This window comes from Macaca mulatta, chromosome 12 (genome assembly GCF_049350105.2).
Source record: "Macaca mulatta isolate MMU2019108-1 chromosome 12, T2T-MMU8v2.0, whole genome shotgun sequence".
Classification (NCBI taxonomy): domain Eukaryota; kingdom Metazoa; phylum Chordata; class Mammalia; order Primates; family Cercopithecidae; genus Macaca; species Macaca mulatta.
Genome location: NC_133417.1, coordinates 9,155,807 through 9,169,971, shown reverse-complemented (window position 1 = coordinate 9,169,971; position 14,165 = coordinate 9,155,807). Strand labels below are relative to the sequence as shown.

The following is a 14,165-nucleotide window of genomic DNA, read 5'->3' as shown; positions in this document are numbered from 1 at the left end:
TGAGTTACCCATCTCCTAACAGTACTTCATGTATGCAATCCTATGTGGAGAGTCAACCACTTAGTTTATAGTACAGTTTATGATTTCACATTATTCTGAAGCACATTATTCTTTTTTTTTTTTTTTTGGAGTCAGTCTTGTTGTGTTGCCCAGGTTGGAGTGCAGTGGTGTGATCTCAACTCACTGCAACCTGCACTTTCCAGGTTCAAGTGATTCTTCTGCCTCAGCCTCCCGAGTAGCTGGGATTACAGGTGTGCACCACCACACCTGGCTAATTTTTGTATTTTTAGCAGAGATAGGGTTTCACCACATTGGCTAGGCTGATCTCAAACTCCTGGCCTCAAGTGATCCACCTGCCTCAGCCTCCCAAAGCGCTGGGATTACAGGCATTAACCACTGTCCAGCTTGAAGCACATGATTCTTAATTGATACTTTGGCTACCTGCCCACAGTTTAAGTGCATTTTTCTTACCTCTCAGTTGATGGCATTAAGTTACATACCATTTTTTGATTGCCGTAAGAGGAGAAATTGAATTGTTTCACTTAATATTTTCCCAGGAAAAAAATGTATTTAAAAGTTTTTTTCTTTTTTTTTTTTTTGAGACAGAGTCTCGCTCTGCCGCCCAGGCTGGAGTGCAGTGGCGTGATCTTGGCTCACTGCAAGCTCCGCCTCCCGGGTTCACGCCATTCTCCTGCCTCAGCCTCCCGAGTAGCTGGGACTACAGGCGCCCGCCACCTCGCCCGGCTAGTTTTTTTGTATTTTTTAGTAGAGACGGGGTTTCACTGTGTCAGCCAGGATGGTCTCGATCTCCTGACCTCGTGATCCGCCCGTCTCGGCCTTCCAAAGTGCTGGGATTACAGGCTTGAGCCACCGCGCCCGGCCTAAAAGTTTTTTTCAAACATAGTCTGAGCAAAAATGCAAAATAGATACAGTAAATTTTATACATGCTCAATGGAGAAAACATTTTACTATTATTACTATTTTTATTTATTTATTTGTTTATTTATTTTGAGACCAAGTCTTGCTCTGTTGCCCAGCCTGGAGTGAAATGGCGCAATTTCAGTTCACTGCAAGCTCCACCTCCTGAGTTCAAGTGATTCTCCTTCCTCAGCCCCCTGAGTAGCTAGGATTACAGACACCCACCACCATGCCTGGCTAACTTTTATATTTTTAGTAGAGACAGGATTTCACCATGTTGGCCAGGCTGGTCTTGAACTCCTGGCCTCAAGTGATCTGCCCGCCTCACTCTCCCAGAGTACTGGGATTACAGGTGTGAGCCATGGCGCCCAGCTCAGAAAAAAACGTTTTATTATAATTTGCTTTATGTGAAAGGAAATGGTATTTTTTAAAATTCCGTAATTACATAATGATTTAATGAAAGCATCATAACCAATTAATGTAAGTATCATAGTGTTTTTTAGCTGGAAAGTCATCTTCTTAGCTGTTGTTCTTTTTTTTTTGAGACGGAGTCTTGCCCTGTTGCCCAGGCGGGAGTGCAGTGGTGTGATCTCGGCTCACTGCAAGCTCCGCCTCCCAGGTTCACACCGTTCTCTTGCCTCAGCCTCCCAAGTAGCTGGGACTACAGGCATCCGCCACCACACCTGGCTAATTTTTTGTATTTTTTTTTTTAGTAGAGACAGGGTTTCACTGTGTTGGTCAGGATGGTCTCGATCTCCTGACCTCGTGATCCACCCGCCTCGGCTTCCCAAAGTGCTGGGACTATAGGCCTGAGCCTCCGCGCCCGGCCTGGAAAGTCTTCTTAGCTGTTATTCTAAAAGTTGAAGTTATTTCCCTCATGGCTTGATAATTGTTTAGAGCCCTGAATTCTGCTTTATCTGGAAATTTTTATTAGGACATTGTGTGTGTGTGTGTGTGTGTGTGTGTGTGTGTGTGTGTGTGTGTGTGTGAGAGAGAGAGAGAGAGAGAGAGGGAAAGAGAGAGAAAGTGATCAAATAGAAATAGTATATGCTAGGCTCAGTTTTATATACTTCAGCTCTGAGATTTGGCCAAGTGAAATAACCAGATTAACAATTTAGAAGATGTATCTTAGTTTACATTGAATTACATGTTGAGTTCGTCCTGCACATATATACATTTCTTGTTTAACATCAGTTTTGGCCTCATTAGAATGTAATCATATTCTATTTTTATTTGACTCAGGCTTTCAGAATTCTTTTTTTAAAAAAAATTTTTGAGACAGGGCTTTGCTCTGTCATCCAGGTTGGAGAGCAGTGGCACAATCACGGCTCACTGCAGCCTTGACTTCCTGGGCTCAAGGGATCTTCCCACCTCACCCTCTCGAAGAGCTGGGACTACAGGTGTGTGCCACCATGCCTGGCTAATTTTTAAATATTTTGTAGAGATAGAGTCTTGCTATGTTGCCCAGGTTGGTCTTGAACTTTGGGTTCAAGTGATTGTCCTGCCTTGGCTTCCCAAAGTGTTTGAATTACAGGTGTGAGCTACCACTCCCAGCTTCAGAATCTTTTTTTCACATTTATGTTGTTTATGTTTATTTTTTGGGTAGCATTATGATTTTATGCATTCACAGCACAAAGGTATTATCAAGAATATTGAGGCTGTTTTACCTTTTGGACATTCAGAATAGTTATTTAGCTATCCAAAGTAATTAGGCCGTTTTTTTTGTTTGTTTGTTTGAGACAGGCTCTCAGCCTGTCACCAAGGCTGGAGTGCAGTGGCGCCATCATGGCCTGCTGCAGCCTCCACCTCCCCAGGCTCAGGTGATCCTCTCACTTCAGTTTTTGTATTTGTGATAGAGATGGAGTTTTGCCATGTTGCCCAGGCTGGCCTTGAACTCCTGGGCTCAAGGGATCTGCCCACCTTGGCCTCCCAAAGTGCTAGGATTACAGGTGTGAGCCACTGTGCCTGGCCTCATTTTTGGTATTTAAGAGTTTATATAGGTTGAGTGTCTTTTCTGAAATGTTTAAACTAGAAGAGTTTCAGATTTCAATTTTGAAATATTTCCATTATGCTTAGCAGTTGGGCACTCCTAAGTCTGAAAATCTGAAACCTGAAGTGGTCCTATGAACATTTCCTTTGATGTCATGTTGACATTTAATGAGTTTTGGATTTTGGAGCATTTTGGATTTCAGAATTTTAGATTTGGGATGCTCAGGCTGTAGTAACTGACAGGAAGTGGGTTGGTTGGACAGTGAACGGTCTGAGGGAATTCTAATTTCTGTATTTTGTATTAAGAAATTTTGAGTTTATAGCATTTAAAAGAAAAAAGTAATGTACTAACCATCTGTCTGTCTGATGTAAATGTTATATCTCTGCCCCAGATCACCTCTCCTTTACTGTAGTGGAATATGCTATATTTAAAGATAAAACTCAGTAACTATGGTTAGCCTAAATTGTATTCATGTGACTAAGAGATTTATGAGCATGTAGGCTAAAGGAAACTCATTTTGGGACTGGTAGCAGTTTTTTTCCCCTCAGTTTTACTTTGAGAAATTAAAATGATTCACAAAAGCATAGAGGAGAATTTATTCCCACATACTTACGACCCAGAATAGATTGCTGTTACCATACTTGCTTTTCTGTCCTATAGAACTATTTATTAAGCTTTCTTTTTTTTCCTATATAAGCCTTCTTTTACTTTAAGAACAAAAGAAAACAAAATAAAACAGATCCGTAAACACTGCAGGTATAGCTGAAGTCTCCTTTGTTCCTTTCTTTTTTTTTTTTTTTTTTTTTAAGAGACAGGGTCTTGCTGTGTTGCACAGGCTGACCTGGAACTCCTTGGCTCAAGCAATCCTCCTGCCTTGGCCTCCTCAGTGACTGGGATATCAGGCGTGAGCCACCACACCTGGCCTGAAAAGTCTCTTTTGTTAACCACTCCCAGTCTCCTTATCTACCTCACAGGGAATTGCTATTCTAGCAATTTTTCTATAAATTTTGTGAGTTTTAAACTAACTTCTAATTTTCTATTTTTTTTAAAGAGGAATAATTATACTTCATTTTTTCCCCTTATATTGTAGAAAATTTCCTAGGGTTGGAAGAGGAAAACCATGAAGATAAAGTTGGTTTACTTCTTCTTGTGTTCTGGGAAAGAAAAAATAATGAAAAGGACTGATTTTTATGTTTCTTTTAGAGATCTGCACCCCGACCTGGAGGGACAGTTGAAAGAGCTCAGAAAGCATCTTGTGGAGAGCACCAATGAAATGGCACCTTTAAAAGTTTGGCAATTGCAAGGTAATGAAAACAGGGAGAGGTCATTGGCCAACTTTTTGGCTAAGTTTTATGGCTTTAAAAATGCAAAATTTGGGTTTAATTGCATGTAGTATGTGATTCTGAGGGTGCCTCTGATTTTAAAGATAAGAATGGTTAATTACGATTAGTCAGGGAAGAAAGGAAATCCTTTTGTAAACAGACAACACTAGGTGGAAGTAATATATATAAACAAGCGGCAAGTCTTTCTGTGTGACCATACATAAACTTGTAATACGAGAAACAGGTCATAGTCTTTAAGTTCCTACATATATATACACATTTCTTCAACTGTTTCTCTATAGAGTGTTAAAGACATGTTATTGACATGTCATTGTGGCAGGACGTGTGTGTTTTTCTCTGTTCCAAAGAACTATTTTTCAAGTATTTTTCACAACATCATTTGCTGAAAGTCTCCATGCTGTATTTTGTGATGTACTGTAAATTTAGAACAGGGAAAAGGACTTGGGCCTGATCCAGCCTCTGCTGCGTGCGTTAGTGTGTGCCCTAGTGTCTTCTGCAGGTTTATCAGAAACGGCTCAGCTGCACGCTCCAGGGATCTTTGAAGTGAATACAACCTGAAATAAAATCCTGGGCACTCTCTGGAATGGTTGCATTCTAAGACGTTCTTAATTACCAAGAAAAGAGTGGGAAGTAAATGTGGATTTTGTTTTCTGCTTCTCATTGCGTTAGATTAATCCACTTTTAATTATATTTGACATCATCGCAGATCTCAGTTTCCAGACTGCTGCTCGAATCTTGGCTTCTCCTGTTGAGTTGGCTCTGGTTGTTATGAAGGATCTTAGTCAGAATTTTCCTACCAAAGCCAGGTAATACAGAATAATGCTCCTCTCCTTAACATCATACCCAGTTGTCGTCATGTTCACTTGCCAAATGAGGTAATAAAAATATGAAAATGCTTAGAAAATTAAGTTTTTTTTTTTTTTTTTTTTTGAGACGGAGTCTCGCTCTTGTTGCCCAGGTTGGAGTACAGTGGTACGATCTCGGCTCACCACAACCTCCGCCTCCCGGGTTCAAGTGATTCTCCTGCCTCAGCCTCCCAAGTAGCTGGGACTACAGACGTGTGCCACTATGCCCGGCTAATTTGTTGTAGTTTTAGTAGAGACAGGGTTTCACTGTGTTGGCCAGGCTGGTCTCGAACGCCTGACCTCAAGTGATCTGCCCACCTCGGCCTCCCAAAGTGCCGGGATTACAAGCGTGAGCCACTGCACCCAGTGAAAATTAAGATTCTTTATGACCACCACCACCACTACTACTGCAGATGGTGCCCTGTGTCTTGAAGATGGCAAAACCATGCGTCGTGTGGTTGAAGTGACAGATTTAGGTTATGTTCCTGGCACTTCTGCTTATTAGTTGTGTGACCTTTGCAAATAAACAACCTCTCTTTACCTCAGTTTCCTCAGCAGTGGAATGGGAATAAAAATACCTGCCTTTCAGGATTGGATGGGTCTTGCTCATGTAACTGACTAATCTAGAGTCTGTCCCAGACCACAGTGGTTTTCTTCACGGAAGGTTTTATATATGTCATCTTACTGAATCTTGAAGACACTGAGCCATAGAGGCTAAGTGACCTCTAGGCTAAGCCGTAGAGGCTAAGTTCATAGTGACAGAATAAGATTTTGTTTGCGCCGGGCTTGGTGGCTCACGTCTGTAATCCCAGCACTTTGGGAGGCCAAGGCCTGGCTAATTTTTGTATTTTTAGTAGAGACAGGGTTTTGCCCTGTTGGTCAGGCTGGTCTGGAACTCCTGACCTCAGGTGATCCACCCACCTTGTCTGGTACCCAAAAGGGGGAAGTGGACCAGGCGCGGTGGCTCATACCTGTAATCCCAGCACTTTGGGAGGCCGAGGTGGATGGATCACTTGAGGTCAGGAGTTGCAGATCAGCCTGGCCAACATGGCGAAACCCCTTCTCTACTAAAAATACAAAAATTAGCTGGGTGTGGTGGCGGGCGCCTGTAATCCCAGCTACTCGGGAGGCTAGTGCAGGAGAATCACCTGAACCCAGGAGGCGAAGGTTGCAGTGAGCCAAGATCATGCCATTGCACTCCAGCCTGAGCAACAAGAGCGAAACTTCATCTAAAAAAAAAAAAAAAAAAAAGATTTTGTTTGTACATTTTCTGGCATTGCCTTCAATTCTGTAATATTGCTGCACGTCACATAAATGCAAGGCAAAATTGTTTTACAAGCCAAATCTTTAGAAACTATTGACTTGAATGGTTCCCAGTCATTTTCTTGAGTCACTGAATGAAGTGTTTTGACTTCTGATGTGAGATATTTTGTAACTAAGTTTGTTTATTTGGGACTTAGACATCATGTAGTGAATTCTCATTTAGTCCAGCTGCTACTTGAAGGTATACATGAATGATTCCACCTCCACCATAAGTGCTTGAGTGGGAAGAGCAATCTGCTGCCTTGGTGTATTCGACATTATCCTTTTAGCCTGAGAGTAGTACAGATCATATATAGAAATGGGGTGCATATGTTTAAGAACTTGGAAGCAACTGCACCTGTTTTATAATGCTATGGCTGCTACATTTCTTTGATTTTGTATCTTACAAAAAATATACACATCTGAGAAAGGAGAAGTGTATTTATCAATTATAAAGATTTAAGGTTTTTGCCATCTAATTTTTTCTAATCTGTTGAATAATGTGTTTCATATTTTAAAATATGGAAATTGAAGACTTTATATCAAATACTAAGCCAAGCACTCATAATGTTTTTATTTCCTTAGAGCAATAACAAAAACAGCTGTGAGCTCAGAACTTAGAACCGAAGTGGAAGAGAATCAGAAGGTATTCACCGATAGAAAATACTGACCTGTTTTGTATTCTGTCTTTCAAGATAAAGAAATCTGAGTTTAATCAGCAGCATTTAACAGTGTCACTCTTCTTTTATCTAAGATTGTGATTTTTTTCATTTCTGTGATCTTTGTATTTTTAGTTTTTAATCAAAGTTCAGTATGCATATAACTGAAAGCATGAGATGGTGCTACCATGTTGTTTAGAAAAGCCGCACCCCTAACATGTTTCACCCCATTCCTGAAAACATACACTTTCAACATTTTGCTGATTCTTCTGATATTTCTCTCCAGATTTCTAGCTTACATCGGTACTTTATTTTTCCCGTTCAGACGTTATATATTGGCCTTTTATTTAAACAATGAGGTTTAACTTTCTTTCAGTTCTCTCCCTCTGTCCCACCACTGTTCCATATTGGCACGGTTCCTGTCTATCTGTCTTCCCAATATTGGAGGTTTTGATTTTATCTAGTTTTGACGTGGTCTAACATGGACTGGTAGCTCTATATACCCGGTGCGTGCTGGTCATCCTGGGACCTTCCTTTAACCTCTTTTGTTGGATCCACTGTTGCTTGATTCCACGTCATCTTTGTTTTTGGTTAATTTCCTTATTTTGGTACAGCTCATCATTCTCTGTGAGAAAAGTTGCCTGGGAGGCAAATTTGAAATTCTGAGAAATCAATTTTCTACTTGTTTTTATTGATAGCTCATTATACAGTATTGGCAGATTATACAATTCTAGGTTGGAAGTCATTTCGAAATTTGAAACAAGACTTCGCCTCTTGGAATTTTAGTTTCCATTGTGGCTGTTGAGAAGTCTGAAGCCTTTGTATGAGATCTCTCAAGGATCTTTTCTTTGACTCTAGTTATCTGAAATTTCATAATTATATGTGTTTTTTAAAAAAATCTCTCCTGTAGGATGGTTCATGGGCCCTTAAAATCTGGAAAAATCATTGCCTTTAGCTTTGGGAAACTTTCTTGAATTCTTTTTTGTGTTTCTTCTCTCTGGTTTCTCTCTCCTCTTTTCCTAGAAATATTTATTTATTTTTTCAAATGTTGCACCTCTTTGACTAGTTGGCCTTTTAACTTTAAAAGTCTTTTATTTCCTATTCTTTTCTCTTTTTCTTTTTTTTTTTTTTTGGAGACGGAGTCTCACTCTGTCCCCCAGGTTGGAGTGCAGTGGCACCATCTCAGTTCACTGCAAGCTCCGCCTCCCAGGTTCACCCCATTCTCCTGCCTCAGCCTCCCAAGTAGCTGGGACTACAGGCGCCCGCTACTATGGCCGGCTAATTTTTTTTGTATTTTTAGTAGAGAAGGGGTTTCACCGTGTTGGCCAGGATGATCTCGATCTCCTGACCTCGTGATCCTCCCGTCTCGGCCTCCCAAAGTGCTGGGATTACAGGCTTGAGCCACCGCGCCCAGCCTCTTTTTCAAAAAAAAAAAAAACAACAACTTTCTGGTAAGAGTTTTCAACCTGTGTGTGTCTTTTTTCCTTTAGTTGTCAAATATTTAATTTTCAGGTGTTTCTGTTGTTCTTTTTATGCTGTTCCTGTGTATCTCTGAAGACAGTGGTGCTTGTGTTTTCTGTCTGAAGACAGTGGTGCTTGTGTTTTCTGTCTGCAAAGTCTGTTTCCTCTTAAGCTCCGTTTTCGGGATTTGGTCTCTTTAGTGGTGGAGGCCTTCCTTAGGTGTCTGGCAGTCACACCCAGAGTGAGGCACTAAGGACCTGGTTGGAAGTCCTAATGATTGGCTTTGTGACTGTAAGGTGTTGTGTTGTGACCGTTTCCTAGGGAACCCCAGTGACAGTATCTTTGTTCCTTTTCTTTTGGGTTGGTCAGTCCTTGTCAGTCTCCAGAAAAGGATCCGTTAGTCTTCTGTCTGGAGGGTGAAATCTGTTTGCTAGAGCTGTAGAAGCACAGTAGGGAAGAGCATTTGGTGACTTGCCTTCTGTTCCCCATTTTGTGTGTGGGGGTCCCTGTCCTCCTTGTGCTTGATTTGCTGTTGTCCACAGATGTTCTGTTTTGTTCTTTTCCAGGGAATGAACCTTCCTTTTGCTACAGTAGAGGGTGGCACTGACTGCAGTCACCTGGCTGTGGGAAATCAGTTGGGGGACTGAGGGGTTTTGTCTTAAAGGGCTTTATCTCAGAACTTAGCTAAGAATCACCCCTTGTACACGTCCTGTGTGCTGCCAGTTCCTGAGCCTTTGGTGAGTTCCGCGGGGTGACACAGGTTTCTTGTTGAGCTTGCCCGTTGTTGGTCTAGCATTCAGCTTTCTCAGGGCTACTGGGACAGTAACTCCTCACGCACCTCTCTTCCAGCTTCCAAAATTTGGTGGCCTTTTTCTTTCCTGTTCTCTCTGTCTTTGTGGATTTATAACTGAAAAAGTTGCTCTACTGACATTGCAGTAGAGTTTCAGGAGGGAAAAAAGTTCTTACGTTCAATTCACTATCTTTACCCCAGATTTCCTTGATCTTCATGTCTGAGATATTAGTGAATTAAGTACATCTGAGGGATAAATAAATGCTTCTCAAATGTTTACTAAATTGAAAAACCTTATTGGGAGTTTATATTTACTTTTTAATTTCCAAAATTAAAACATCAAATATTATCTTAAATTTAGGGCCTTTTTCCCCCTAAGGAAGACAAAATTATTCTATATTGCTGTTTCATGGAGTCTTAATTTTTTTTGAGTAAAACATTTTATTAAAGCATAAATATATACTTCTGTTTTTGAGATGGAGTCTTGCTCTGTTGCCCAGGGTAGAGTGCAGTGGCATGATCTTGGCTCACTGCAACCTCCACCTCCCGGATTCAAGTGATTCTCTTGCCTCAGCCTCCCAAAGTAGCTGGGACTACAGGTGTGCGCCACCACGCCCAGCTAATTTTTTTGTATTTTTAGTAGAGATGGGGTTTCACCATGTTGGCCAGGATGATCTTGAGCTCCTGACCTTGTGATCCACTCACCTTTGCCCCCCAAAGAGGTGGGATTACAGGCATGAGCCACCATGCCTGGCCAAATTTTTTTTTTTTTTTGAGATGAAGTCTTGCTGTGTCACCCAGGCTGAATGCAGTGGCATGATCTTGGCTCATGGCAACCTCTATCTCCCAGATACAAGCAGTTTTCCTACCTCAGCCTCCTGAATAGCTGGAATTACAGGTTTCTGCCAACCACGCCCAGCTAATTTTTTGTAATTTTAGTAGAGATGGGATTTCACCATGTTGGTCAGGCTGGTCTCAAACTCCTGACCTCAGGTAATCCACCCACCTTGGCCTCCCAAAGTGCTGGGATTACAGGCATGAGCCACTGTGCCCAGCCCAAAATGTATGTATTTTATATGAAACATAAAGAAAGAAGCACACAAATTTTCATTCATTTGATGAACTTTCCCAAAATGAACCCATGTATATTACCAGTGTCCAGACCTAGAAATAGATAACGACTGTATTCACCAGCTCAGGGTCAGTCTTGTTTTTTTTTCTGGAGACAGCGTCTTGCTCTGTCATTCAAGCTGGAGTGCAATGGTGCTATCTCAGCTCACTGCAGCCTCTGCCTCCTGGGTTGAAGCGATTCTTGTGCCTCAGCGTCCCAAGCAGCTGGGACTACAGGTGCAGGCCACCATAGCTGGTCAATTTTTGTATTTTTAGTAGAGACGGGGTTTTGCCACATTGTCCAGGCCGGTCTCCAACTCCTGGCCTCCAGTGATCCACCCGCCTTGGCCTCCCAAAGTGCTGGGATTACAGGTGTGAGCCACTGCGCCTGGCCTGGGTCAGCCTTTTTGTATCGTCTGCGGGTGCTGTGCACGTAGCCGGGGCGTGAGAAGATACGAATTCCTCTCTCCCTTGGAAGAAATTCCAGTTCTCGATTGACTCACCTTTCCATGATCTCCTTATTGTTTTTTCTCCTCTTTTTAAAATTAAAAAGTAAAAAATGCATATTTTTGTGGTGTACAACATATTTTGAAATGTGTATACACTATGGTATCCCCTGTCTTGCTTGCCATTGAATCCCAACAGCATCTTGAAGCAAATCTTAGCCCTGCTTTAGGATGCCAAGATTTGTACAGGTAGTGAAGCCCAGAAACACTTAAATTTTTTTAAACATTCTCTCACAGCTCCCTAATAATCATTAAAATTTTTCAGTATTTCAAGGGAACTTTAGGATTACAACCTGGAGATTCAGCCCTCTTCATCAATGGACTTCACATTGATTTAGATACACAGGATATATTCAGGTAAGGATAATATTTTTCATTCTCTGAAAAGTTTTTGTAACGTGTAGCACCTTGTAACATGTTCATATTGCTGTTCCTTGTTGATACGGCGTAATGCAAAGCCTGATGGCTTACCAGGCCCCACTGGATGGATGTAGGTAGTAGGCACATGCTGTGATGGGTGGGCAGGATGACATGTCTCCATCTTGTGTTACAGTGTATGTTCGGGGCCTGAGTGTTTTCTGAGGCTGTCCTTTTAGAAACGATACTTTTCCACTTAACCATGGGAACAGGTTCTTTGACTTTTGGAACAGTGTGGAGTAGATTTATTAAGAATACTGCCTCTGGGCTGCGCACGGTGGCTCACGCCTATAATCCCAGCACTTCGGGAGGCTGAGGCCAGCGGATCACTTGAGGTCAGGAGTTCGAGACCAGCCTGGCAAACGTGGTGAAACCCCATCTCTGCTAAAAATACAAAAATTAGCCATGCCTGGTAGTGCGTGCCTGTAGTGCCAACTACTTGGGAGGCTGAGGCAGGAGTATCACTTGAACCTGGGAGGTGGAGGTTGCAGTGAGCCAAGATTGTACCCATGCACTCCAACCTGGGCAACAGAGTGAGACTCCATCTCAAAAAACAAAAAAAAAAAAACAAAAAAAAAAACCTGTTTCTTGTGTCTCAGAAGGTGTTCTGTCTACATATATTTAATACCACTTTTTGGTAAAATGTGGTTCAGTATTAAATTGCATTTGATTGTCTTCATGATTTTGGGGTGGGTAGCAGACAGTCAGGTAGAATTCAGACTTTATTCATTTGGTTTTTTTTTTTAATCACATCTTATTTCTCCTTCCTATCTTTTTTTTTTTTTGGAGAGGGAATGTCACTCTGTTCCCCAGGCTGGAGTCCAGTGGCACGGTCTCAGCTTACTGCAACCTCTGCCTCCCAGGTTCAAGCAATTCTCCTGCCTCAGCCTCCTGAGTAGCTGGGATTACTGCACCTGTCACCATGCCCAGCTTTTTTTTTTTTTTGTATTTTTAGAGAGATGGAATTTCACCATGTTGGCCAGGCTGGTCTTGAACTACTGACTTTGTGATCTGCCCACCTTGGCCTCCCAAATTGCTGGGATTACAGGCGCCTGCCACCATGCCCAGCTATTTTTTCTGTATTTTTAGTAGAGATGGGGTTTCACCATGTTGGCCAGGCTGGTCTCGAACTACTGACCTTGTGATCCACCTGCCTTGGCCTCCCAGAGTGCTGGGATTACAAGGCGTGAGCCACCGCTCCTGGCCCTTCATCTCTATCTTTTCTATATCTCCCAGCAAACCTGTAAGTTGAGTGTGGATTCTTCCAGGCTTTTTTCTGTGGTCATGTTTGTCTGTATGAACTGGTACTGACATTGAAACATATATTGAGCATATATAATGTAGTATCTCTTTTTAATCTTTATTTTGAGATAATTGTAAATTCACATGCAGTTATAAGAAAGAATACAGAGAGATTAATATACTGTTTTTAAAATCATGTCGTGTAAAAGTACAGATTTGGGGTTTTATGCTCAATTTGTGTGTTTATTCCCTTTTTTAATTTCTCAATTAATTTGGAGAAGAGTTCCCTTTTTAAATTTCTCAATTAATTTGATTTGGCATTGAGGTTGAACTGATACATTTATTTTCATGGTAAGAATTTGTTTTAAAAGCTTTTTTTTCCTAGTAAATGCCTTTTTTTCTTTCCCCCCAGTCTGTTTGATGTGTTGAGGAATGAAGCTCGGGTAATGGAGGGTCTGCATAGGTTGGGAATAGAAGGCCTTTCTCTGCATAATGTTCTGAAGCTGAACATCCAGCCCTCTGAGGCAGACTACGCAGTAGACATCCGGAGCCCTGCTATTTCAGTGAGTATTCTGTTAGGGTGATCAAAGGACTTTCCGACCAGGAATCTTTTTTATGGTTTTCTAATTTGTCTCCTGTGAGGGTGGAGTTCCTCCCACCATCTCTTTTGCTGGTGTGAAAGATTCACTGTTGCTTGTGGGGCTTAGTGAATGTAATAAAGTAGGCCCTTAACTGCTTCAAAAACTTGAGTCATTGTTGCTAGTGTGGTTAAGACAGGGATTTTTTTTTTTTTTTTTTTTCTGAGACGCTCTCACTCTGTTGTCCTGGCTGGAGTGCAGTGGTGCAATCTTGGCTTACTGCAAGCTCTACCTCCCGGGGTAAAGCAGTTCTCCTGCCTCAGCCTCCCGAGTAGCTGGGATTACTGGCGCCTGCCACCACGCCTAATTCTTGTATTTTTAGCAGAGGGGGTTTCACAGTGTTGGTCAGCCTGGTCTTGAACTCCTGACCTCAGGTGATCCATTCACCTCTGCCTCCCAAAGTGCTGGGATTATAGGCATGAACCCACACGCCCAGCCAAGACAGTGATTTTTTTCACTTGAGCATGCCCCTGGGATTCAGCTGAGCATCTCTCGGGAAAAAGTGTTTAGTCTGTATTTTCTCAATGGCATACGATCTGGTGTGCTTCTGTGACCTCTGTAAATTAAAGCTATTATTGAAAATGTCACTTTTTAGCTAAGAACCTTCTTTAGTAGGATTTTGATATCTGGGATTTGAAGGATTTATATAGATTTTTGCCTGCTGTATGATCTTTCTGAGCCTTTGTCTCATCATCTGTCAGAGGATGTGGGGTATAGGGTTGGGCATGGTGGCTCGTGCCTGTAATCCCAGCACTTTGGGAGGCCAAGGCGGGTGGATCACCTGAGGTCAGGAGTTCAAGATCAGTCTGACCAACCAACGTGGTGAAACCCCGTCTCTACTTAAAATACAAAAATTAGCCGGATGTGGCATTGTGCACCTCCTAATCTCAGCTATTTGGGAGGCTGAGGCCGGAGAATCACTTGAACCCGGGAGGTGGAAGTTG

General features: G+C 42.0%; 1 protein-coding gene across 4 annotated transcripts in view; it reads left to right on the top strand.

The window, feature by feature from the left end:
• UGGT1 (UDP-glucose glycoprotein glucosyltransferase 1) overlaps window positions 1-14,165 on the top strand; it is a 106,769-nt gene that overhangs the window by 27,102 nt on the left and 65,502 nt on the right. For all 4 annotated transcript variants that reach the window (XR_003721203.2, XM_015109808.3, XM_028830603.2 and 1 more), the window contains 5 exons: window positions 4,112-4,212; window positions 4,958-5,057; window positions 6,984-7,044; window positions 11,190-11,281; window positions 12,996-13,146. Coding sequence is in view for 3 of the 4 variants with exons in the window: in XM_015109808.3 (XP_014965294.1) it covers window positions 4,112-4,212; window positions 4,958-5,057; window positions 6,984-7,044; window positions 11,190-11,281; window positions 12,996-13,146 (505 nt within the window). In the remaining variant the exon portion in view is untranslated. The remainder of the gene's footprint in view (window positions 1-4,111; window positions 4,213-4,957; window positions 5,058-6,983; window positions 7,045-11,189; window positions 11,282-12,995; window positions 13,147-14,165) is intronic.